The 24,719-nt window shown below is 36.7% G+C and overlaps 2 protein-coding genes and 1 pseudogene across 3 annotated transcripts in view; all 3 read right to left on the bottom strand.

Annotated features, from left to right (window-relative positions):
- Nucleotides 1–24,505, bottom strand: part of LOC144665286 (uncharacterized) — a 33,880-nt pseudogene extending 9,375 nt beyond the window's left edge. The window contains exons 1-2 of the transcript XR_013572910.1: nt 23,602–24,505; nt 23,360–23,494 (exon numbers count right to left, since the gene is read on the bottom strand). The product of XR_013572910.1 is annotated as an uncharacterized LOC144665286 (transcript). The remainder of the gene's footprint in view (nt 1–23,359; nt 23,495–23,601) is intronic.
- LOC144666543 (uncharacterized) lies at nt 2,398–4,656 on the bottom strand. Its single transcript, XM_078527963.1, has 3 exons — nt 4,362–4,656; nt 3,485–3,624; nt 2,398–3,030 (listed from the first exon to the last, which is right to left on the bottom strand). Exons 1-3 carry the CDS (start codon nt 4,654–4,656, stop codon nt 2,398–2,400), a joined length of 1,068 nt encoding a protein of 355 aa, XP_078384089.1.
- On the bottom strand, nt 8,442–17,708 carry LOC144666542 (uncharacterized). The gene is made up of 3 exons (XM_078527962.1): nt 17,414–17,708; nt 16,796–16,923; nt 8,442–9,101 (listed from the first exon to the last, which is right to left on the bottom strand). The coding sequence occupies exons 1-3, from the start codon at nt 17,706–17,708 to the stop codon at nt 8,442–8,444; spliced, it is 1,083 nt and encodes a 360-aa protein (XP_078384088.1).
- Nucleotides 24,506–24,719: the final 214 nt, after the last annotated feature.

The raw sequence follows: 24,719 nt of genomic DNA, 5'->3' as shown, positions 1-24,719 counted from the left end.
CGTCCGTAGCCAAACCACATTTGAACAATTTTCTTGATAAGTACAGTACATTTTAGCAATGTCAGGCCATTACAAGTGGCTTCTTATTTATACCAACACCTTCATTGCATTTTCAAGTAGCACTAAATCGTGGTGACATTGTCCCTTTAAGGAATTGCTTTATCTGAAATTTGTTTATCTGTTGTCAGGTGATATTGACAGTTTGAGTTGCAGAATAATTCGGCCCCGGTGGGGGGGGGGGGGGGGCCTCCGGCTTGTAAATAAAGGGGATGATCGAATGGAAGCAAAACGTAGGACCCAAAAAATCCCTAAGTCTTCCGACATTACCCAAAAAAATCCTTCTTTTCTTTCTTTGAAATCGACAGATGTCATGTTTTTATACAACTTTTTAAGCATTAACGTTTAGAAGTTAAATAATCTCGTATACCCAAGCTACTGTATTTCCGTGTCAAATACGCCAATGTTCTCTTCCATTGATGTGTCTCACCATTTAGTACTGGAATTAGCTCAGAACGGATGAAGCAAATCCGTAAACAGATCTTCTCCCTGTAGTTTTTGTGGAACGCAGACTGTTGTCCAAAAGATTGATGAGTTTCTAAAACTGCAAATAGCAAACACGAAACAAAAAATAGGTCCACAGTGCGGATATGCGCTCATTCATAATATGTACCGTGAGCAGTTTTTTTTTTTTTTTTTTCATTATTTCCTTTCTGTATTTGAATCGACGTACATTTTTTAATGGCTGTCAGCAAACTAGGAAGTGTTAAATAATATAACTTCTCATGCGAAAACCGCATAATACACGAAGTGTTATAAAGCAAAACTAATAAAAACAAATACTTAACAAATACTTATTTTATGATAGTGTTGTAAAGTGTTCCACTTTACTTTACCCAGTCTGCATCACTTTGGTTTGCTAGGTGATTGTGTTCACACTGTCTGACATTTTTATTTCTTGTCGTTTGTGCCATAAATGTTTGGCAAAGACTTTCCCATTTTTTAAGCGTATTACATTTTAGCTATTACGCAATCCGTATCGAAGGTCAGAGTTAGGGGAAGGTCAGGATAAAGGTCAGTTTGCGAGTATCTGCTTGGCACGACTCCGTTCTGAGTGTGAGAAAGTAATATGATATGACTCGTGCAGAATTGCTCTGGCAAAAAAAATAAAATAAACCCCAACGGGCTTTTACAAAACGTCCCCTTTCAAATTATCCCTGATGAGTTCAAATTATAATTTATGACCACTTTATTTTTTTTATGCCAATAAAAAAGTTTATACAAAGCTATGTTATATGTTTAAAAAAAGTGAGAACTGAAACGATAAAGGTTTTCTGGCTTTTCTTCAAACATGCACTTAAGCCTGGTTTTCACCAGCGACGCAAGTACAAGCACAAGCGCAAACGCAAACACGCGAACAGGAAAAAAAAATGACCCTTGTACTTGTGCTTGACACAAGTTCAAGCATATGCATCAAAATTCAATTGTGTTCGTGCTTTTGTTTGCGTTTGCGAATCGCGAAGCCGTATTCACGGTGAAATTGTAGCCGTTATCCTTACGCTTGTGCTTGCGCTTGTGTTTGCGTCGCTAGTGAAAACTAGGCTTTACATGTATAAGGAATAATCCATCCTTATTCAGTCATTTAAATGAAGTTCAAGTCTTTCAGAAATCACCTTCAAATACACAAGGCTATTACTATATATATTAACTTAGATAAACATCTAAATGTACTATTTGAAACGGTTAATGGCAACTTGATGTTATACCGCATTAGTGCACGTCATAGGAAGTGCCGACTAAATGAAAATATGGAAAGTATTTGCGCAGTTCACAGGTGTGAGCAAGTTATTTTATAACGATGAAATGAATAACTTATCACTAAGTTCGGTCATTCGCTCGGTTGTCAGGATGAACAATCATGCTTGTTAGCTTGGTATTAAAAAAAAAAAAACAACAGCATATGGCATGTCTAACGTTTTATCTCTTTTCTGACAGAATGTTTCAAGTCTCGTAGCGCTGTCGATCTCTGGTTGCATCAGTCTTGATTTTACTTGGTTTTTAGGCCTTATCTCCCAGGCCTACTCGTTTATGAAACTTTTCCTGACATGAAAACCTCAACTTATGTTTAAATTGTTTTAATTTAGTGATTGTCATAGTAAACATGCATCTTTGCCATTATTTTGGCTCATATGGTTCAGCTCAATAGATCGCTTTCATGTGACGTCACGGCGGCCATGTTGGTGGACAAGAACAATAGACTTTCTCTCCGTTGGGAACTAAATTCTGTTTTCATGCAAATTCTGCGCGAACATTTTGTATTGTTTGGTCCTCCAATCTGGCCGCCCTGTCACATAAGTGAAAACCATCTATACCCATTTACAGAGTGCCAAGCTAATTATGTTAACTACGAATCCACAGGTTTAAAGCGTACTGTCGAGTAGAGGACTCCCATGCGTCGTTTGCAAAGTCTTTTTTAGGTCTGTTATTTACAAAGTTAGGCTGATTACCGGCTGTCACGCCAAGCCCGTGACCAGCGTTGCCTTGACCACCTCCACCGATCATCATGACAGTACCGCTCCATCCCCAGTGACACCAGAAACCGATTCTATTAAAACTTTGCATTGTGCCATTTACTCCCGCTTTTATGAATCCTTCAGTCGTACTGTATTGCCCGCCATACTTCACTTTACAATTTCCTAGACACTGATTCAACGACCACTTTTTGCCATTACTGAAGTCACCATAGCTTGTGATTTTAGTGCGGAATGTTTGTCCACCAAGACAGTTACCTGTTGTCTGCAGCAAAGGAGTATGCAGGGAGTCATCGCTGCGCGTGATTTTGAACTCGTTGCCGCTGGCCAGCCAAAATGCTGGCGATATCATGTCAGCGTTAGCAAACGGATCAATGGTTTTTCCTACAGCTTCAGTCCTGTCATACCACCAGTACCCATTCATCCATTGTACGACATCATTGTTAGAGAACCGTGCGATAAGAGTCCAAGCTTTACTGCCAGTCGTCATGTCACAATATACCTGATGTAAAACAATTCCACGTATTAATATGACGACGAGACTGCGGTGAACCCCAATAATTTTCACATATAATAAAACACTTCTAAATTTGTATGGACAAATGTCAGTGAAAATATTTGCATATTCGATACTTTTTTTCTGTTTCAAACATGTATCTTCACTACGTATAGCATTTGCAACGGCAGAGAGCATTCATGTTTGACAAAACATCACTGTAAAAATACGTACTATTGTATCTACAAATATCGTATTACCATTGGTGAAAGTTGTTGTTTTTGCCATTTTAAATAACTGGACCTCAGAAAATAAGAAGTTATTGCATGGGTAATATTTAGTAGTTGAACTTCGGCAGCGTACGAGTTTTATGGTTAGAACAGCAAAATGCTCCTTGATTTTTTTTTTTTTTTTTCATTGTAACCTAGGAATGAAACAATAGTCAATTCTAATATTTTACCGGGAAAGTTTTCGAAGCCATCCCTTCTGAGTTGTTGTTGATTTTCAGCCAGTAAGAACCACTGACCGCCTTTCCATCTTCGCTGGCAACAATTGCCGCCCAGGAGTCCGCAGGCATCTCGGGAAATGAACCCAGCAGAACTGTGCAAAAACAAAATGATGCAGTAAGGTCGTAATGTATTGGACAAAACTTTAGTGTTGCGCTGGTTTTACGTTTTTGGTTTATTTCAATTTGTTACAAGGGATTGCTCAATCAAACGTTTTAAATAAGAATGAGATAAAAAGGTTGGGAAACTTCAACGAAACAACCTGATTTAACACATAGACCGTTTCGCAGTAAAATCATCCATTTTAAAAAAAGACAAATATCATAAGCAGAAAAGATATTTTGGCTCTATCAGTGCCTCTTGTAAATCGCATCTTCAAGTACCTTTTACATGCACATGAATTGATTAAAGCCGTAATATATGTAAGATATATTTTGTTATATCCACTTTGAATTTTGGAATTATGGCTATTTTCTGTTTTCTTGACCTAATTTGCAGAAGCAGTATAAATTATAGGTTGTGTAGAGAAATTGTGAATAAAATATATCTTTGCCAAGCATTTTGGTCTGTGCCAGATGAGACTCAAATTTAATTTAGAGTGCTGGCAGAATTTCGCTTTCCATGGAAAAAGGTTGACACCTTTTTACTTTTGATATTTTAACTAAGATACTTTTTCTTTGTTTGTAAAGATGATTCATTCTGGCTTATCTCGAAATTTAAGCTTTTTATTTTGCGTTAACATACGCTTAAAACCGTGTGTAAGTGAGTGACATGATTATCCTGTAGAGTCTGTTTATTGCTTCAATTGTTAATTTTTTTTTTCATACGTACATTTTACGGTGATGTAATATCTGTCGGGGCTCCGAACGAAGAATTCTGGTCTGGACTCCTTGGAAGCGTTATTCAGCTCACAAATATTTTGCACCATGACGTAGTTAAAGCTTTGGCATCTGTCATCGTCCTTGCATGCCCGGAGACACTCAAGTGAGATAGAAGTACTAAGCGTCTTAATGATATGACTCTCGAGCATCATCCCGTAGATGGAATAAGTGTCTCGGTATCCTTCGCCAGCGACTTTAGTAAACACTTGAACCAAGAAAACCGTCGTCAGAACAAAGCCAACCATTCCAGAGTGATGTTTCGTCGACGAGCGTCAAGTATGGAATCTATCAATTCAACCGAATGTAAGAGTTGAATTTACATGACCTTAATATTTCCGGACTTCTGCTCCAACGATTTTCCTGAAACTTGGCTATGATGTGTATTAAGTGAATATAAGCTGATTCCAGAAATTTAGCAAAAATATATCAGCTAATTTTTTTACTGGACGCGATTTTGTCCAAAAAGCGGGGTTCAGTTAAACGCCAGTAACATTGAAAATATTTTTCACCAGTGAAATCAAATTATATCATATCATTACTGAATGACAGGCAAAAGTTTTCCCAAAGTTTCATATCCATCACATTAAAATCAAAAACGTTATGACATGGACGAGTGTGCCTGGAATAACTACGGTGTCAGCGGAACTCTTTCTCTTTACAGCTGAGATTGTGAGGTCTGTAAAATTTATCAATAGCTTAGAAATGGTCGGAAATTACTCACATTCCAGCACCCCAACCGCTACACTCTTTAAAACTCATCGTCGAAACAGGTTGACGTCGACTGAAGTAAAAAAAAAACTCACATTCCGGACTGAATTTTTTTTTTTTTAATCTCAAACTTTGTATTGATACCAATGGATTTAGGTAGCAAAAAAAATTTGGCCTCGATTCGTTTCTTTGTTTTAAAGGCCACAGATTTCATATAATTTGACTAACTTATTGAACTGTCTCATTTAAAAACGTTTAACGCCTCGTTTTCACTAACAAGGCAAGCACAAGCACGAGCACAAAAAACCTTTTTTTTTTTTACTGTGAAACGGCCGGCCTCGACGCAAGCACAAGCGCAAACACAAGAAAAAGGAATTTTGATCCTTGCTTATGTTTGCGTTAGGACCATTTTCACAGCGGAATAAGAGCTGTTATGCTTGCGCTTCTGCTTGCGTCGCTTGTGAAAACCTTTTTTGACGATAAAATAACAAAATGGATTATTTAATGGAGTGTTAGAATAGTCGTTCAATATACCAAAAACCACTGTAAACTTTCTTGTTTGTCAAAAAAAAATCTTGATCACTTACCCAGACATGTCTTACTCAAACGTACTGGTGTCTGTCAACCCGAACATTGTTGCTCTGGAGTTCAGTGGTAAAAAAGACTGTTTCACAATATGAATGAGAGTCGGGGGCTTTGTAACTATAGATAGCAAATAATCCAAATACAATATTAACGTCGTAACAATAATTTGTAATCCCTTTAATCTGTTGTGTGTATTATCTGCCTTATTAAAATCTGCAGGTAAATAAATCAATGACCGCATTGGCTCTATTAGATGCAATGTAGCTATGGTGTATATCGAAGATACGCATGCATATTTCAAGATTGGGATAATGTATTATTTATGGAAAAGGCTTAGAAAGTATATTGGAGAACCCCTGTCTTCTTCTACATCAGTTTTGTTTCAAAACATATCTTAGATAGGACTACATGAGCAAATCCTTGTATTTTCTAGTACCAACTCATAAGCGGTCAGAATCGTTCAGAGCTAAACAGCTAATCTGCGGAAAATCGAAATGCAATTATTCACAGTAAGAGTTACTTTTAATTAAAAACACTTAACCGTAATGTAATCACGTCTTAGCAAAAGTGTGAAGAACTAGCTTCGACTGTATCTTGAGGAAGCCCTTATTTTCTTATAGAGCGGTTTTCACTTGAGTGTCGAAAGTTAATTGCGTTTGCTTTGATTTTGCATTGCTACGCTTAGTGATTGGCTCAAATATCTCGCGCCACTTTCTCAGCCAATCAGAACTAAAACCAAAACCAATCATGACTCGCTCGCGCATGTTTTCCCGCGCTTCGTGCCGGCTACATGTATTTGCTTCGAGTTTTGATTGGCTCACTGGATTGTCTGTGTTCTTTATGATTGGCCAGAGTAATTACTTTGGTTTTGGTTTTACGACACTCAATTGAAAACTGCTCTAAACCAATTTATCGTATGATATAACCTTGTGAGATTTCGTGAATACGATCCCTATATTCCCAGTACCTCCCTGTTGGAAGCGTTTCGAGCAGAAATAATCCTAGAATTAACAACACTCCGAAGTACGAATACAGTAATTAGGATTACTTCTTACGACTTTTTTATTTCAAACTTGAAAAAATAAATCGGGCTTGTCAAGGCTTGTTGAAAAAGGTAAATCTAATAAAAGGTTCTAATAAACCTTCGTCTAATCGATAGGCGAACCGATGACAAACAATATGGTTTGAATTTGATGTTCGAATTCGAAGTTCGTGTTAATATGTTTATGTTTTATGATATAATTCGGCATGTGCTTAAAGAGAATTATTTACAGCATAGAATAAAGCGGTTTTCACTTGAGTGTCTAAAGTAAGTCGCATTTGTTTCGGTTTTTCATTACTTCGCTTAGTGATTAACAATCCCGCGCAACTTTTTCAGCCACTCTGAAGTAAAACCAAAACCAATTGAAACTCACTCGGCAGGTTTTCCAACGTTTCGTGCCTGTCACATGTACTTGCTTCGAGTTTTGGTTGATTCACTGGATTGTCGGTGTCCTTTGTGATTGGCCAGAATGATAACTTTGGTTTTGGTTTTACTACATTCGATTTAAAATCACTCTAAGACAGTCCATCAATCAATCAATCAATCAATCAAATAATTAATGAATTAATCAATCAATCTTTATTTCAACTTTCACCTTAAATTAAAATGAAATCAGCAACAGTGTAAACTAAAGTGACTGGTGCAAACAGAGCTTGTAATATCGACCCCACAAAAAAACTAGACTAACAAATTACGGCTAACGTAAGGGCAAATCAGACGCGAGAAGAAAAATAACTTATATTTAGCGATATATATTTTTTTTTATTAAAACGTTTAAGCGAAATCACTTACAATCTTCAAAGATTAAACTTTAAACAAATAAAAAATCAACTCGAAGAGTAGAATTTTTAGAAACTAACTCTTCAAATAAAAGAAAATTTTCATCAATTAAAAAAACCTTTAATCGTGCTATTTTAAAACGATTAGATACCTGGTTTACTTTTCATTTCAAAGCGCAACTGTTTCAAAGTTTCTTTGCCTTTGAATAAGATACTGCATTTTGTCCCGACTTCGAATTCTTGAACGAAAGATGAAGATGGTCAGACTGACGAGTATTGAGGGAGTGAATCTGAACGTTGATTATCAAAATGCATTTAAAAGTAGATGTTAGTTTCATTTGTCATGGCCGTGACTAGCAAGAGGAAAGATGAGGCACTTGCCTCGTCTAAATTTTTACTCAAAATTAAAAACAAAAACAAAATGTTTTGTTCAGTGGGACATAAAATTCCCTTTGTATCACGAGATTGCTTCCGAATTTGCTCACGTGTGTTAATATCTTTACCAGTAGAAAAGTTCTGGTGGTCGTCCGCATAGATCATGATGTTCGAATTATTTTCACAGAACCCCAAACCAGCTATGCGTAAGAGTTCCTCTTAGGTAACAGTCTTTAAATTGCACGTGGATCTAAGCGTATGTCCGTGGACTCTCCCTAGTTTGCGTCTATCAGAATTTTGCAGAGTTGTCAGACAAGATGAAAATAGGTGAAGTTTGGCAAAATAGTTTAAAGTTTATACAACGAAAGCTTTACTTTACATGGAATTATTTTACGTAATCAAATTACTATACAATCTTTATTCCAGCATGGTTTTACACATAAGTGTTGCGCCTAATATTAAAATTCAAGCCACAACTATATTTGTTTTTTTTTTTTTTATTCTGAGAGGAACATAAAGTATCCGTTTACAGAGAACGCAACTAATTTTGATGACCGCGTATCCACAGGTTTAAAGCGTATGCGCTATTAGGGGGACCCCATGGTTCGTTACCAAAGTCCTTTTCAGATCGTCCATTTTCTGTTACAAAGGAACCCGATTTCGCGGCCGTTACCCCGACCCCATGACCAGCCGCTGAACGAGCAGAACCTCCTCCACCGATCATCATCACAGAGCTTTCCCAATTCCAGCTACACCAGAATCCGATATTATTGAAGCTTTGCAATTCCCCATGGTATCTTGCCTGATTGAAACCTGTAGTTTCTTGGTACTGCCCGCTATACTTTACTGCGCATCTGCCCAGACACGTGTGCGAGGCCCAGCGTGTGCCATTTCTGAAGTCACCATACCTTGTGATTTTAGAGCGGAATGTCTGTCCTTCTAGGCAGTTATCCGTGGTCTGCAGCAAAGGAGTGTGTTGGGAGTCGTCACTGCGCGTGATCTTGAACTCATTGCCGCTGGCCAGCCAAAATGCCGGCGATATCATATCAGCGTTATTTAATGGATCAGTGGTTTTTCCAGCAGCTTCAGTCCTGTCATACCACCAGTACCCAGAGTCATCCATCCAGTTCCTGCTATCTTTGTTAGAGAACCGAGCGATAAGAGTCCAAACTTGACTGTCTGGTGCTATGTCACAATATACCTAACATACATTTGCACAAGATATTGTTAGGACAACATAATTATAGCAACAAATTTAACTCTAATAATTTTTACATATTGTGCAACAATTTTAATTTTTGCTGTCATGTTTCGGCAAAAAGATTCGACTGTTAAATCTCGTATTTGAATATAACATTTGCAACCGCAGAAAGCAAACATTTTAATATCGAGGTGTATCTACAAATATCATATTACCATTGTTAAATGTTGTATTCTCCAAATCCAATTTATTCCATTTAAGGTGACTCGATCGAAATAAATGACGTGCTGTATGCCTGTCAAAAATGACTAATTACTTCACTATTACTGACTCGATTTCCCTCAGACTTTCACATTTTACTCCAAATTTATCGAAGATCAATACACACGCCAATATGTCGATGTAATGATTTCGAGTTTTGTGCGATGCTACTTTTATTGAACACACCTATTTGGATAAAACTGCTATTTACAGAAAACTGAGCGCTAGGATTTCGTTTAAACTACTGCAATTAGCTCATTATAACATCTTATTATGACTCTCTAAGTTTCCGAGAAATCGTCGGAACAGAAACCTCGATACAATTTGATCATCAAAAAGTTAATCTCGGGCAAACCTCGAGGCTAGGAACGCTCCAGCTATTCCACATTTCGCCCAAAAGTACTATAACCGAAGACAAAGAAAGTTTAATGCATCAGTTTTGTTAGCTCCAAATCACATTCGGCTATTTACAACGATGAAAAAGTTTGAGCAAATACTATAAACTCACCATTTGCGTCAAAATGTAGGAATGTCGCCAAATTAACGTTTTGCTAAATTACATGAAAACTATCCGTACGAATTCCTTAAAACAACCGGAACATTAAATTGAACATCTTACACAAACTTTGTGCTACTCTACATTTCTGGAGCTGCCTTGATATGGATGAATTATTTTTTTAAAGTGAATGACTACTCCAACTCTCTATTGAACACGGCCATGTTGTCGTTTGAATTCTACAGCTGACGCTATGCAAATTTCCTTGGATTTGGTTAGAATTTGAAGAATTTACACATGGATAAGGGGGGTGCATTTTACCCCATAAGACAGCGGTTATTTGAATAACAATAAACAGACTACAATGTGTTAATTTCAACTTTAGTACCAGACTGGGACGAGATCATGGCGGCGTAAAGAGTGTGCTACAACCCGCCCGCTAATTTAGTCTTTTCTAGCTTCTTGTTTAGAGCCTATGGCCGAGGTTATTGCGAATTTTATTTCCAAACGAAGAAACCGGTCATCAGGGTCAGAAGGAGAGGAAGCAAACGAACCGAAAAAGCCAAGAAATACGGTCCACGAGAACGAATCTCAAATCGCCGAAGGTGAAGAAGACCAGAACGTAATTGCTACAGCGCCTGAGATGACCGACGAAGTTGCCAGCAAATTAAAGGTAATACTCGTCAAATTAAATAACATTGAAGTGTCGGTAAAGAACGTAGAGACTAACCTCGCTAGCCTTGAAAAGAGAATGACGAAGCTGGAAGAAGCCGAGGTATCGACAAAATGTGACATCGAAGCCGTTAACAAAAGAATTGACACGTTGGACGAGAAGCTAACTAATTCTCCAACTGTACCAGCAATTAAAGATCAAATGGACAAATTCAGCAGCCAATTACTTCAACTCAGGAAAAAACAGGAAGAATTAGCTGCGCTTCAAGAACAGCTAAAAATGAAAGATTTATACTTGGAGGCATACTCGCGTCGCGAGACTATCAAGTTCGTAAACATTCCCGAAGAAGATGAAAGAGAAGACACCGAAGAAATTATTCGCGGCTTCCTTGAACGAGAGCTCGGTTTCATGGAAGCGGGAACAGTTGAAATACAGAGAGTTCACCGTGTCGGAAAGAATACCAGTGAAAGCACAAGGCCGAGAGCAATCCTCGCTAAATTCCTTAGAGCCAAGGATTGTGACAAGATTCTTTCATTGGGTTTTCGCCTTCGTGACACCGACTTTCAGATGTACAGAGATCTACCACGGGAGATCGTCACGAGGAGAAAAGCACAGATGGCCACTTTAAAGAAAGCAAGGCAGCATAAGGTTCACGCAGTGTTTAGTAAGGCCGAGCCAGATAAGCTGTACATAGGTGGAAAGTTCTGGCCGGTTGGCAAACCCTTTGACATCGAAGAGCTGGATTCCTAAACTAGGACGATGTGGAGAACTTTAAGACATTTTTCTATACTTTCAAAGGGAACATTTGCACTTAAATGTAAGGTAAACATCATTTATAAGAAGCTATTAATGCTTATTTAATTTACGCACTTAATTATAAGGGCCGGGGGTCGCACTAATCCATACAGATTGCGCTTTGTTAACTATTGCTTGGATCCGGTCGACACAGCTTTAACAGTACTTTACTGGCTGTGATTCATATTTTTTCTTATTTTAAGTAGTAGAATGTTTTTTTCTGTTGTATTTGTTTTTATATGGGCCATTATGTCAGTCAATAGTTTTATTACGCTTTTTGAACACAACAACTTTCGAGGAAACGCAAATTTAAATAATTATAAGCTGGAATAATGACAACAAATATACAATTCAAAGCTATCTCGCTGAACGTTCGTGGAATTCGCACTTTCGAGAAAAGGAAAACAATTTACAATTGGTTAACTCAAAAGAATGCAGATATTTGCTTTCTTCAGGAGACTTATAGCACAAAAGAAATAGAAAATCAATGGAAATCCCAGTGGCGAGGCGAAACTTATTTCGCGCACGGCACTGTGCATAGTCGTGGGGTCGCCATACTTGTACGAAACACGCTCGATTTTACACTAAAATCAGTCCAATCAGATGAGGAAGGAAGATTCCTTTGTCTTGAAGCCATTATTCAAGACCAATTGTTTCTTTTAGTCAATATATATGCACCTAACACTTCAACTGAACAAACATCATTTTTTCGCAAACTTTCTGATCTCATTAACAGTGACGAACGCTATGAGCAATGTAAAATCATAATCGGAGGTGACTTTAATGTCACTCTAGATCCATCTAAAGACTGCTCTGGTGGCAATCCTGTTTTAAAAGACTCGGTTAAAGCGCTGGAAGAAATTTTAATAGAAAATGACTTAATTGACATTTGGAGAGTCCAAAACCCCGAGTGCAGAAGGTTCACTTGGAGACAAAAAACACCACTTATTCAACGACGGCTTGACTATTGGTTCATTCCGGAGTCACTTCAAGATGATGTCGCTAAAATAGAAATCGTACCTGCGGTGAGAACTGATCATTCGGCAGTTGTTATCGAAATTAATTCTTTAGACACTCAGAATCATGGCCCTTCTTTTTGGAAAATAAATAATAGCCTTTTTGAAGACTCGACATACGTTGAACTGATAAGAGAAAATATTCCCGTCTGGTTGAGCGAAATTAATTTTTGCACAGATTACCGAATAGTATGGGACTGGATAAAATATAATATTCGTAGGGAAAGCATCTCTTATAGTAAACAAAAAGCGCGTGAAAAGAGAGAAAAACTGAAAAACATTGAAGAGACATTAAAAATGTGCGAGGAAAAAACTGCTGAAGAACCATCTAACGAAAATATGCAAAAGTTAGAAACAGCCAAAAGCGAATATGAAAGAGAATATGATTATATTGTGAAAGGGCTAATCATTCGTTCCCGTGCAACATGGTTCGAAAAAGGTGAGCGAAACACTAAATATTTCTTAAATCTAGAAAATAGTAAAAAGACAAAAACCTGTCTAAGAAAGCTATTACTGACAGACGAAAAAGAAAGCACAAATCCAAGTATAATCCTTAATGAAATATATTCCTTCTATTCTAATTTATATGATGAAAAGACAGAGGTGGAGATCGATCAGACATCTTGCCCCTTTTTGAATAATCATGATCAAATTCCTAACTTATCTGTTCCAATGCGTGACATCTGTGAAGGAGAGCTGACCCAAACAGAATGTTATAAGGCTTTATCTGCATTTAAAAATAATAAAACACCAGGAAACGATGGGCTATCGGCAGAATTCTACAAAGTATTTTGGTCTGAAATTGGTGAAGTCCTGGTTAATTCTCTCAACTACTCTTATCGTTGCGGGGAACTATCAACAACTCAAACACAAGCTGCAATCACACTAATAGAGAAGAAAGGAAAGGACAGAAGAAGAATAAAAAATTGGCGACCTATATCATTGGTAAATGTCGATGTTAAGATAGGCTCTAAAGCCATCGCTATGAGGCTAGAGAAAGTGCTTCCGAGCATAATTCATTACGACCAAAGTGCTTTCGTCAAAGGACGAAACATATTTGATGCTGTCCGCACCATTAACGACATCTTTGACTTCACCCAAATAAAAAACTATGATGCTATTCTGACTGCAATTGATTTTGAAAAAGCTTTCGATTCATTGAATTTGAATTTCTTATTTCATTCTTTAGAAGCGTTTGGTTTTGGTGATTCTCTTATTGCATGGATTAAGACTTTTTATAAGAATATATCGAGTTGCGTTTTTAATAATGGTTTTGCCACACCTTTTTTCCAACTTAAACGAGGTGTATGCCAAGGCGACCCTCTGTCACCATATCTTTTCATAATAGCCCTCGAATTATTAGCAATTAACATCCGAAACAACGAACAAATAAGAGGCATTAAGGTTGACGGTAATGAGATTAAGTTAGTGATCTTTGCCGATGACATGACAACGTTCGTGCGCGACACAGCTTCATTCTCTCATCTAATCAACACCGTAGAACAATTCACAAGTTATTCAGGATTAAAAATGAATCATGAAAAGACGGAGGTAATGCCCCTGGGAAATATGACGCTAGAACCAACGGATGTAGGCGTGAATGAGATAAGCAGTATTGTCAAAATTCTGGGGGTACATTTTACATATAATCATAACCGTTTTTATGAAAAAAATTTTGAATCTATCGAGAAATCTTTAAAAGAACTGCTACAAAGTTGGTCTTGGAGAGGTCTTACGTTGATTGGAAGGATTCAAGTGATCAAATCCTTTGCCATACCGAAAATCCTTTATCGTGTTGCTTTGGTCTCGTGTAAAAAATCTGATTTTGTCAAAAAAATCAATGAGTTACTTTATTCTTTTATTTGGAAGGGTAAAGACAAAGTAAAGCGGGCAGCCTTGATAAACTCCATTGAGGAAGGAGGTTTGACAATGCCAGATATTGCATCTATGATTTCAACGCAGAGAATATTGTGTATCAAGAAATATTTGGACAACTACCCAGCAAGCTGGAAATTTTTTCTTAATTTCTATTTGAAGAACGTTGGGGGCAAGTTTTTGTTTCACTGTAACTTTGATTATAGAAAATTACCAGTTGCTGTTCCAGAGTTTTATAAAGAATGTATCCAAACCTGGTCCTCATTAAACGAAAACAATCCCAGTACAACAAAGGATGTTGCGAATCAGATCCTCTGGAATAATAGGTTTATTTGTATTGGCAAAAATTCAGTATATAACCGAAGGATAAGTAGTGTGGGTCTAAACAAGATTGGCGACCTTTACGACGGTGCAGGGTTGCTAGTTTTCAACACGGAGCCTCTGATATCTATTCTATCCCCCAGCGACATGTATTTATTGATTAGTATGCTGGACGCCATGCCTCTGGTATGGCGGAACCTGTTAAATGGTAGTAAATCATCTATAGCGCATCTCACCTCTCCCTTCGAGCCTAATTCTTTTAATATAATTTACGAAAGTAATATAATCCCACTTGAAAACGTTCAGTCGAAATCGCTTTATAATAAATTCGTCTCAAAAGTTTGCACAAAACCTACTGCTAGGAAGAAATATGAAGAAAGCTTTAACACCGAAGAGTCTCAATTAGAATGGAACAAAATTTATCTAACACCTATAAGAGCAACACTAAGCACAAAACTGCGGGAATTTCAGTATAAGATACTTAATAGAATCTTATATACAAATGACATGCTCTTTAAGTTTAAGAAAATTGAATCTCCTCTATGTCATTTCTGCGAAAATGATATAGAAACCATAGAACATTTTCTTTTCCTCTGCCCGAGAGTTCAAGTTTTTTGGAGTGAAGTATGCTCTACTTTCGGAGAAAAACTGAAGTGGAGCAGACCTCTACACATAAAAGATATCTTTTTCGGAAACCAAGACGTAAAAACTCACAATAACTTGACAAATTACATTATCCTGGAAAGCAAATACTTTCTGTATCGTTGTAAACTAAACAAAACTGCATTATCTATTCTGCTTTTAACAGAAAGAATTAAGAATACATATTATATAGAACGTTCTATTGCGAGAGAAAATAATAAAGTTGGTTTTCATTATGAAAAGTGGGAACCTCTACTCCCACTTATCTCTCCTTGATAAGTTGTTGTCACTATTTTTTAAATTATCCTGCAAATTACATATCAGACTGCTGTAATATACCTAAGTTGTTGGCCTTTGTAAACCCTGTTATTTTGTAACCTGTCACTTTGTAATTTAAATTAGCTATGTTAAATTGTATGTTCTGTAAACTCGAAAATTTGTAACCTTTTTTTTTTCCGTAAATAACTGTATTTTCCTTTTTTTTGTGCTGTACATTTCTTTTTTTGCTGTAATTTTATGTAGTAAAACAATAAACAAACAAAATACAAAAAAAAAAAAAAAAAAACTTTAGTACCAGCCCCTTTCAAATTTCATGTGGCATAAATTAAGGACACCTCTTACATCAGAACATGAAGCAACTGAACACTGTCAATGCACCCCCCTTATCCATGTGCACATTTTTCAAATTCTCGTAAATTCCAAGGAAATTTGCATAGCGTTAGCTGCAGAATACAAACAACAACATGGCCTGGTGTTCACAATAGGGTTGGAGTAGTGCTTCACTTTAAAACATTATTTCATCCAAATCAAGGCAGCTCCAGAAACGTAAAGCAGCGCAAAGTTTGTGTAAGATGTTCAAATTAATGGTCCGGTTGTTTTAAGCAATTCGTACGGTTAGTTTTCATGCAATTTAGAAAAACGTAAATTTGGCGACCTTCGTACATTTTGACGCAAATGGTGAGTTTATAATATTTGCTCAAACTTTTTCATCGTTGTAAATAGCCGAATGTGATTTGAAGCTAACAAAACTAATGCATTTAACTTTCTTTGTCTTCGGTTTTGGTATTTTTGGGCAAAATGTAGAAGAGCTGGAGCGTTCCAAGCCTTGAAGTTTGCCCGTGATTAATATTTTGATGATCAAATTGTATCGAGGTTTCTGTTCCGACGATTTCTCGGAAACTTAGAGAGTCATAATAAGATGTTATAATGAGTTAATTACAGTAGTTTAAACGAAATCCTAGCGCTCAGTTTTCTGTAAATAGCAGTTTTATCCAAATAGGTGTGTTTAATAAAGTTAACATCGCGCAAAACTCACGATAATTACATCGACATATTGACGTGTGTATTATTCTTCGATAAATTTCGAGTAAAATGCGAACGTTTGAAGGAAATCGAGTCAGAAATGGTGAAGTTATAAGACATTTTTGAAAGGCATACAGCACGTCATTTATTTCGATCGAGTCACCTTAAGCTGAACTGTTGAAAAAGGAGTTCTTGGGTTGGTTATAAAATACACTTGGAGTTCATTGATCGAGAAGAAGGATGCTCCTAGATTTTCTTTTGTAACTTTAAAAATATATATATATATAATAATCAATTCAAATATTATTTTTACCGGAAAAGTTTTCGGAGCCATCCCTGGAAATATCTGATTGTTTTTTATCCAGTAGGTACCGCTGCCTGCTGTTCCGTTCTTTCTGGCAACGATTTCCGCACAGAAGTCCGGAGAAGGCTTGGGAGGAACTGTGCAAGAACAAACCCATACAGTGATTAAGGTCGTGCTCTATTGCATATAACTTCAGGGCTGGGTTAAAAAAAATCGGATTTTTTATTTTTTTATTTTTTTAAGGGTTGTTCAACCAATTTTAATCAAAAGTCGCGAATAAAAAGATCCTTCTTTTTGGGATTTATAATCAAATGAATCGTTTTTAGTCGACAATTGACAAAATATGCACATTCTTCACATCCTTTTGCAGTCGGGTTCAAAGTTATTTCTTCGCTTGATAAATATATATATAAGTGATCTACCTGTTATAATTTGCTTTTGGGTTTAAAGTTATTTTTTGCGTAGGTTATAAACTACAATTATTTTGTTCATCACTGTTGAACTAGAACATTTAGAGTTGTCAGGCTACTGCATTTAGAATCGTAAAATTCGCTTGATTGTCGACCAGATTGATAGTTTAGTGTATTGCTTAAATTTGTAAGAACTAATATATCTTTTCATACTTACATTTCACCGTGATGTAATATCTGTCGGGGCTTGAAACGAAATATTTAGGTCTGGTTTCTTTGCTGGCGTCATTTAGTTCGCAAATGTTTTGCGTCATGATGTAGTTAAAGCTTCGACATCTGTCATCGTCCTTGCATGCCCGAAGACACTCAAGTGAGATAGAAGTCTTCATCGTTTTAATGATATGTTCCTTGAGCATCATCCCGAAGATGGAATGAGTGTCTCGGCATCCTTCGGCATCGACTTGAGCAAACGCTTGAACCAGTAAAAACGCCGCCATTACATAGCCAACCATTCCGGAGTGACGATTGCTTAAAAATAAATAAATAAACAAGTTCGAATTAAATAGTGAAAATATCGAGTTGTCATATTATGGCCGTGTTGGAGTAGTCATTCACGATACCAAACGCACTGTAATTTTTTGTGCGTCAAACAATTCTGAACAGCACTTACTTAGGCATTTCCTACTCTACTGTATTGTAGTTCTGTTGTAAAGAATATTGTTCGACAGAAATGATTGAGAGTAGAGGGCTTTGTGGCTATATATATATATCAAATAATACAATTAAAAAATAACACCGTAATCATTATTCGTAATCCCTTATTTTTGCTTAGTAAATGACGCTGTGCAAAGCTTTACTAAGGCAATAAACCAAAAGAGTCGCGTAATCTGCCTTGTAGTTGCCGGTAATTAATTTAATGACGGTATTGACTCTATTAGATGTAATATTTATATAAAAAATGTAGTTATGACGGACATATAATATATCGTTTATGAAAGCACCCTCGAATGTATCTTGAGAAGAATGACCTTGGGTGACCTTGGGTGAGATAACATAAATGCGCCCCTGTATATTATTTAGTACCAGATTTTGATGTCGCAATCGTTCCGAGCTAATTAGTTAATCTGCGGAAAACCAAAATGAAATTATTTACAGTATCGGTTACTTTGTAATATCATCTCGGCACGTAACCATATTGAAATAACCCCTTAATGATAGTCTAAAGCACTTCCGATTCTTGAGCAAGCCCTAACTTCTCTTCTAAATTGATATTTTTTTCAGAGATATCCTAGTGGGATTTCGTGAATACAATCATTATATTCCAGTACTTCCCCGTAAGGAGCATTTTGAGTAGAAACAATCCCTGAGATAAGAAAAAGTGGAAAGTAAGAATGAAGTTTTAAGGATAGTTTTTACCTTTTCTGACAACTTCAATTTATTTATTATTTGAAAAAAAAAGTGGGCTTGTCAAGGCTTCGAGTCGAAAATGGTAAAACTTCGTTCAAACATATATAGTGACGGAGAAAAAATAACTATCTTAAAAAAGGGTTAAGATAACATGTCATTTCACACGATAGACCAACCGATTACTAACAATATGGTATAATTCAGGGTGGAGGACTCCTATAAGGAATTATTAACAGAAAGCGATAAGACAGATAGTAAGTACCTGTTTTGGCGTGAAGCCGAAAGTTGCAGGTGTCATTAATTAAGATCCAGGCAGACTTTTAAAACAACGTTAAAGAGCCGAACCAATAATTGAAAGTAATACCATAACGACCACAAGAATATTTGCTACTACTTTTCAGTGGGTTTATTACGCCAAAATTAAGTTTTATTATTATTAACAACCAAACGAGCAAACAAGAAATCAATTTAAAACGGAATCCATCAGGAAATCGAGCAATATTAATTTTAGTTGAACAAAAATCGAGAACCAGGATAACTTAATTCCTATCGCGTTATTTTCTTTCCTTTTAAAAGCTAAATATGCAAGTCATCATTCGCGATGATAAGACAAACGATAATTTCTTATCACAGCATGAAACAATTAATTTCAAAGTTCACAGGAACCATACAAACTATAGGTAAAATCTCACGTAATTCAGTGAAAATTGGAATTTTTTTCGATGTTCAGTATTGTTAGAAATGATTATTCTTGATAAGATATTTGAAACAGCAATATAGAAGATTGCAATACAACGTAAATAGTTTTGGAACACAATTTTGTCCAGTTAATACTCGAAGGCCTGGCGGATTCCGTGTTAACTATTAGAAATGCGTTTGGTGGCTGTGTACGTGGTGGCGGTCAGTTGTGGTTGTGTATTTCTACTTAAGTGGAAGAAGAAGTTTTCTTACCTCCTTGGGTGTAACTTACAACTTATTATATGCATAATGTTACATAGTTTATGGCCGGGATCGTACTGTGCTACAATTACAACACGACACAGTTTCTCTGAGTCCAATTTAGCTAATGTTTTATTACTGTTTACTCTTTTTTAGGATTAAAGCATTTATTTTTACAATTATGTAAGTGTGCAACATAACGTCAGTTACATCTTATCCCAAAAGGTGTTGCTAAATCAAGAGTATAAAAAATACACATTCAATATAACAAAGCGCAGGAATAATACTTATTAACTAAAGGTGGCTTACAATATATAAAGCTTAACCTTCACGTATATGTCATTCCATTACAGGTAGGCCCGGTGACAACCATTTAGTTTTATCTTGTTGTTAATTTATCAGTAAGAAATGATCAAAATAAAAACAAAAACAAAAATACCCTATATTTGGCCTTTTCAGACTAATAAACTAAAACTACTTGGTAAAAGTTTCTATCAACAGGGTTCAAAGTCACTTTAAATTGTGAAATTGATACAATTGTTAAGAAATGTATTTTTTTTTTTCTTGGCAATTAAGCAATAAAACATAATAGAAAAGGGTTTAATTATAAGATATTTAAGGGAAGTTGGCCTCGTTAAGTGCTGCCATGGCAATCAACGAATTTTAACGTCACATGGACTTCATTTTGTTTACTGGTAAAACCTGCGCAAACCTTCCCAAAAAGTTTTACTTTAGCATTATTGGTGTAGCTGCAATAGAATGCACGGCAAGGGTGTTGTCTAAACCATTACGAGCCACTCTAAGACCCAAAATGCGTTGTTTGGTAAAATAAAACTGTTACAAACTGGTTGCTGTGAGAATGCCCTGCATTACAAACTTACATCTTACACAACTTGAGAAGTGACCTTCAGTAAAGCTTGGAGATTCATCACCATGCATAGGTCTTTACCCCAAAATATAACTGTGCATAGGCATTCAACTTAACTTTGCCTACCGGTTGATTACCTTAAGAGGTCTGACATTTTTTAAATAAAAAAAGCGGGGTCAACATAAATTATTCGTTTAGGAGAAGTTTATTTATACCACATAATTCCTTAACAATTTCTAGTGAAAGAACTAAAAAAGTCCACGTCCTCAGTGATTTATATTTCCAACACAGGAATTGATCTGTTTTCATTTTAGCGAAAAAAAATTGATCGCTCACCCAATCAAAATCTCAGCGAGAATGTGACGGGCTTTTTTTTTCTCTTGCGAAATAAGCGACATAAAAAAAAAATTGTTTATGCGCGTGCACCAAATTCGCGTAAAATTTTGCGCAGTAAGGATGTGCAATGCAATACAGGGCAATGACCTTAACTCACATAAGTTATGAAATAAATTTCGAACACAACTAGTCTGACAAGTTTGATTTAAAATAACATACAAAATACCGAACAGATTGCAAATTCAAAAATCTAGGAAAAGGCATTCTGCAGTTGTCGTCTCTTTCAAAACAGTTTTGCATACTACGTATATTATTTACTTTTGACAAACGAGAAATTGCAAATTAGCTGACGATTGAAAAAAGAGGACTATATACAACTTTTAAGGTAAACCAAGAGAGGATAATTTCTCTTGGGTAAACATAATTTCCTCTTTAATTACATCTGATTAGATCCATAGGTACCCAACTTACATAAATTATTTACTCAGCTTCCTACACAACTTAAGGTTACAAGTTCAACGAAGCATAACTGAAAAAACACTAAACAGATTAAAAATTGGGAAATCTAAACAAAAGCACAGTCAGCAATTTGCGACTCTCCTATTCTGAACTCCCAACCCACGCACCTCCCCACCCCCTCCCCGTCCGGGATCCAAGCCTTCTTTATGCGTTCGGTTTATGGAGAACGGTCCGAAAAAAAAAAAACGATCTTTCAAGCGCTTTTCTTGCTCCGTTACTTACAAAAATTAGGTCCAAGAAAATTAGATTACATTCGGTCTAAGAACGGATAAGTACCCACGTTTTTAATCTTCTCAAAAATCTTGGGATTGGACCATGCCTAGAAGAGAAGCACGTTTGTTTGTTTTCAATAAATATATACAAATATATTTTCAGCACCATTCAGCGTTCGTAAATATTACATTTAAATTTATATTGGGTGGTTTTAGCTCGAAAGGGGCTAAATTTTATTGGTAAAATATGTTTTACTAGGAAGCCAGTGATTTTAAATCCTTATTCGCAGTAGGTTGGTTTGTTGGTTGGTTGATTATTCTTGGTTATTAGTTGATTATATATTCTTACTAAAAGCCGTTTTTTTTTCATCGTTCTGTTTACTCCAATAATACAAACACGTGGGGCGGATAGCCAATAGCTCCAGTACTAGTGAATGGTCCGCGGTTTGTGTGATCGAGGCACTCGTAACAACTTTTTGTTCCCGACCAGTACTCAATGGCGACACAGTTTGCACATCGTTGTTTGCATTCGTCTTCACTGATTCCCCGCTGGATAAATCTCCGGTAATCGAAGCTACCACACCATTGAGGGGTATAATCGTGCCATTCTAAATAAATCAAACAAAGCAACTGAATACTGTTGAGAGATTGTTGATTTGAACTATAATTACTCGCTGTTCTTGTATAGCAATGGGCACTTAATGACTATTTTCATGGGAAACAGTGAGTTTTTTTCAGCACGACATTTCAATGCCTCCTGAGGTGGAACACCCCCTCCACCCCCAAAACAAAAATTAAAGCTTTGTTGTCTTAATTGCTCACCTTTCATTTGGCAGACAGTTCTTATTAGCCTTTTTCATCTGACCCGTCCCCAGTCGTCTTTTGAGTCCGTCTTGAGTCGACTGCTGAACACGGTGGGAATCATGGGAAGGAAGAGAAGATCATCATTTTTCGCGTCTTGCAATTTTCGCATAAGAGACGACTGGGGACGAGTCAGCTTTTTCATGAAGTTTCTTTTAAACTCAAAAACTTTAGCTCCTTTGGACACTGATCACATTTTAATTTGATTTTTACCGTATATTTTCTTTCTTCTATTTATGTATTTATATCAAAACCCTAAAAAATCGGTATCTTAAACATTTAACCAAAACCTTGCGGCAAAAATACAAAGCATTTTTCTTAAATATCGGAATTATCAATTAAAAAAATTTCCTCGCTCTGCGATTCAAACCATCAAAACTTTTCATATTTCTCCGATACTATTCACCACTGGTGCCGTCGACAATGGGCTATTTGCAGCTAACGATTGCATGCGCATGGTACAAAAAAAAAAAAAAAAAAACACCTCGCTGCAGGGCGAGCAGTGCGCTGGGACATCCAATACAATGCGACTTCAATCAGTCATGCTTGACTTTCATTCGTTTTGTAACTGAGCTGTATGGCAGAGTTTTGTTTAGCTTTTGAGTTTTTGTTTTACCGTTAGCTGCAAAGGCCCCAATATTAGCAACTAGAGTACAGAAATTACAGTCAAAATAGTCAGCGTGTGCCGCCTATTATTCTAGAATAGTTTGGAATAACGGCGAACGGTTGCATGATTTGTTTCAAAAATTCAAATTCAATTTGAATATTGGAAATCACCCAACCGTAAACACGTGAACACGTGAACCTGTCAAAAATTAACCAATCAAATTCGATAATTTTTGACAGGTTCACGTGTTCACGTGTTTACGGTGGGATGATTTCCAATATTCAAATTTAATTTGAATGTTTGAAACGAATACTACAATCCGTTCGCCGTTAATCAAAACTATTCTAGAATACTAGGCGGTACGCGTTGACTATTTTGACTGTAAATGGTGGACAGTATTAGAGTTGTATCTACCTCGTGGTTTGCAGCTTGTTTTTCCATCTCCCTTATATCCAGGGTTACAGGCACAGCTGTATGATCCGAAAGTATTGATACAAGTGGCAACATCTGCAAGACATTTGTGTGTTCTTTGGGTACATTCGTCAACATCTGTAAAATTAAAAGGACCAAGAGGTAATCACTTGAAAATTCTACAATATTAATTTAGCCAATCCTGAAAGGGAGGCCCGACACGTGCACATTCCTTTTGTACGTACCTTTTACCGTGATGTAATATCTGTCAGGGTTTGGAACGAAATATTCAGGTCTGGCTTCCTTGGTAGCGTTATTCAGCTCACAAATATTTTGCAGCATGATGTAGTTAAGGCTTTGACATCTGTCATCGACCTTGCATGCCTGAAGACATTCAACTGAGATGGAAGTCCTCATCGTCTTAACAATATGACCCTTGAGCATCATTCCGTAGATGGAGTTAATGCTTCCACATTTTTCAGTGGAGACTTCAGAAAGCATTTGAGCCAGCAAAACCACTGTAAGGGCATATCCAAGTATTCCCGATGATTGCTTCCTTAATTAAAAAGAAAACAAATTATCAAATGTTATAAAATGTCATAAAACGTAGAAATAATAATAACTAAAAAAATGTGAATGTTGTGAAACGTAACCGCCATGTATGCCATGGGAAAGTAAAAGTTGGTTGTCACTAGCGCCTAATATTGCAATTACGTATATTCACAGTTGGAGCGCGCCTCAAAGGCCTCCTTCCTCACCCCTTTTGAATCGATGACTAAGACTGAGAATCGGTGAAAGTTTTAACTACCACCCGAGAAAACGCGATAGCTAAGAGCTGAAATCTGAAAACTACAAAATTTACTGATAGCTGAAAATCGGCTAAAATTATAATCGACAGGAGCAGTGGTCGAAAAATTAAATTATTGATGAGATTTAGGTTCCCGCCTTCCCACTCTCCAAGGGCACCCAACGGATCATTTCAGTGAATATCGGACGGCCTGCCCGCTATCCCCTCATGAGGAACGTATCACTTGTTGTTTTCAGAGGGGTAAAAATAATGTTTTTTAGGTACGGAAAACCACCAGTTAAGAATGTTGGAAAGATAACAAATTCAGGTACCAAGTTTTCGTCCCTAAAGGTTCCTGCCACTTAAATATTCAGCTAGATAATTGGAAAAGGTTTTTACTGCGCAAGTTTGCACAAACATCCTTTTTAAAGGTAAAAAAAAATCTCATTGCATGCGCAAGTGTCAGTAAAATGTACAAGGGTTCTTGAAGTCACATTCGAACAACTTACGTTATAATACTGGCGGGTGTCCTCTGAAATTTGTTCTTTGCTTCGTATGCATATGCATGTATATCCG

The sequence above is a fragment of the Oculina patagonica genome, chromosome 9 (assembly GCF_052425735.1).
Source record: "Oculina patagonica isolate OP01 chromosome 9, crgOcupat, whole genome shotgun sequence".
In the NCBI taxonomy this organism is placed as follows: domain Eukaryota; kingdom Metazoa; phylum Cnidaria; class Anthozoa; order Scleractinia; family Oculinidae; genus Oculina; species Oculina patagonica.
The sequence above is the reverse complement of the archived record's forward strand: the minus strand, read 5'-3'. Positions and strand labels throughout refer to the sequence as shown.

Bases quoted from the DNA above. Each gene is read 5' to 3' on its own strand.
- LOC144666542 (XM_078527962.1), bottom strand. From the start codon at position 17,708: ATGGTTGGCTATGTAATGGCGGCGTTTTTACTGGTTCAAGCGTTTGCT. The intron at 16,924-17,413 runs GTAAGTATGAAA...GTTCTTGCACAG, and splicing joins ATATTACATCACGGTGAAAT to TTCCTCCCAAGCCTTCTCCG. The intron at 9,102-16,795 runs GTAAAAATAATA...AATGTATGTTAG, and splicing joins TGGCTCCGAAAACTTTTCCG to GTATATTGTGACATAGCACC.
- LOC144666543 (XM_078527963.1), bottom strand. From the start codon at position 4,656: ATGGTTGGCTTTGTTCTGACGACGGTTTTCTTGGTTCAAGTGTTTACT. The intron at 3,625-4,361 runs GTACGTATGAAA...GTTTTTGCACAG, and splicing joins ATATTACATCACCGTAAAAT to TTCTGCTGGGTTCATTTCCC. The intron at 3,031-3,484 runs GTAAAATATTAG...GTTTTACATCAG, and splicing joins TGGCTTCGAAAACTTTCCCG to GTATATTGTGACATGACGAC.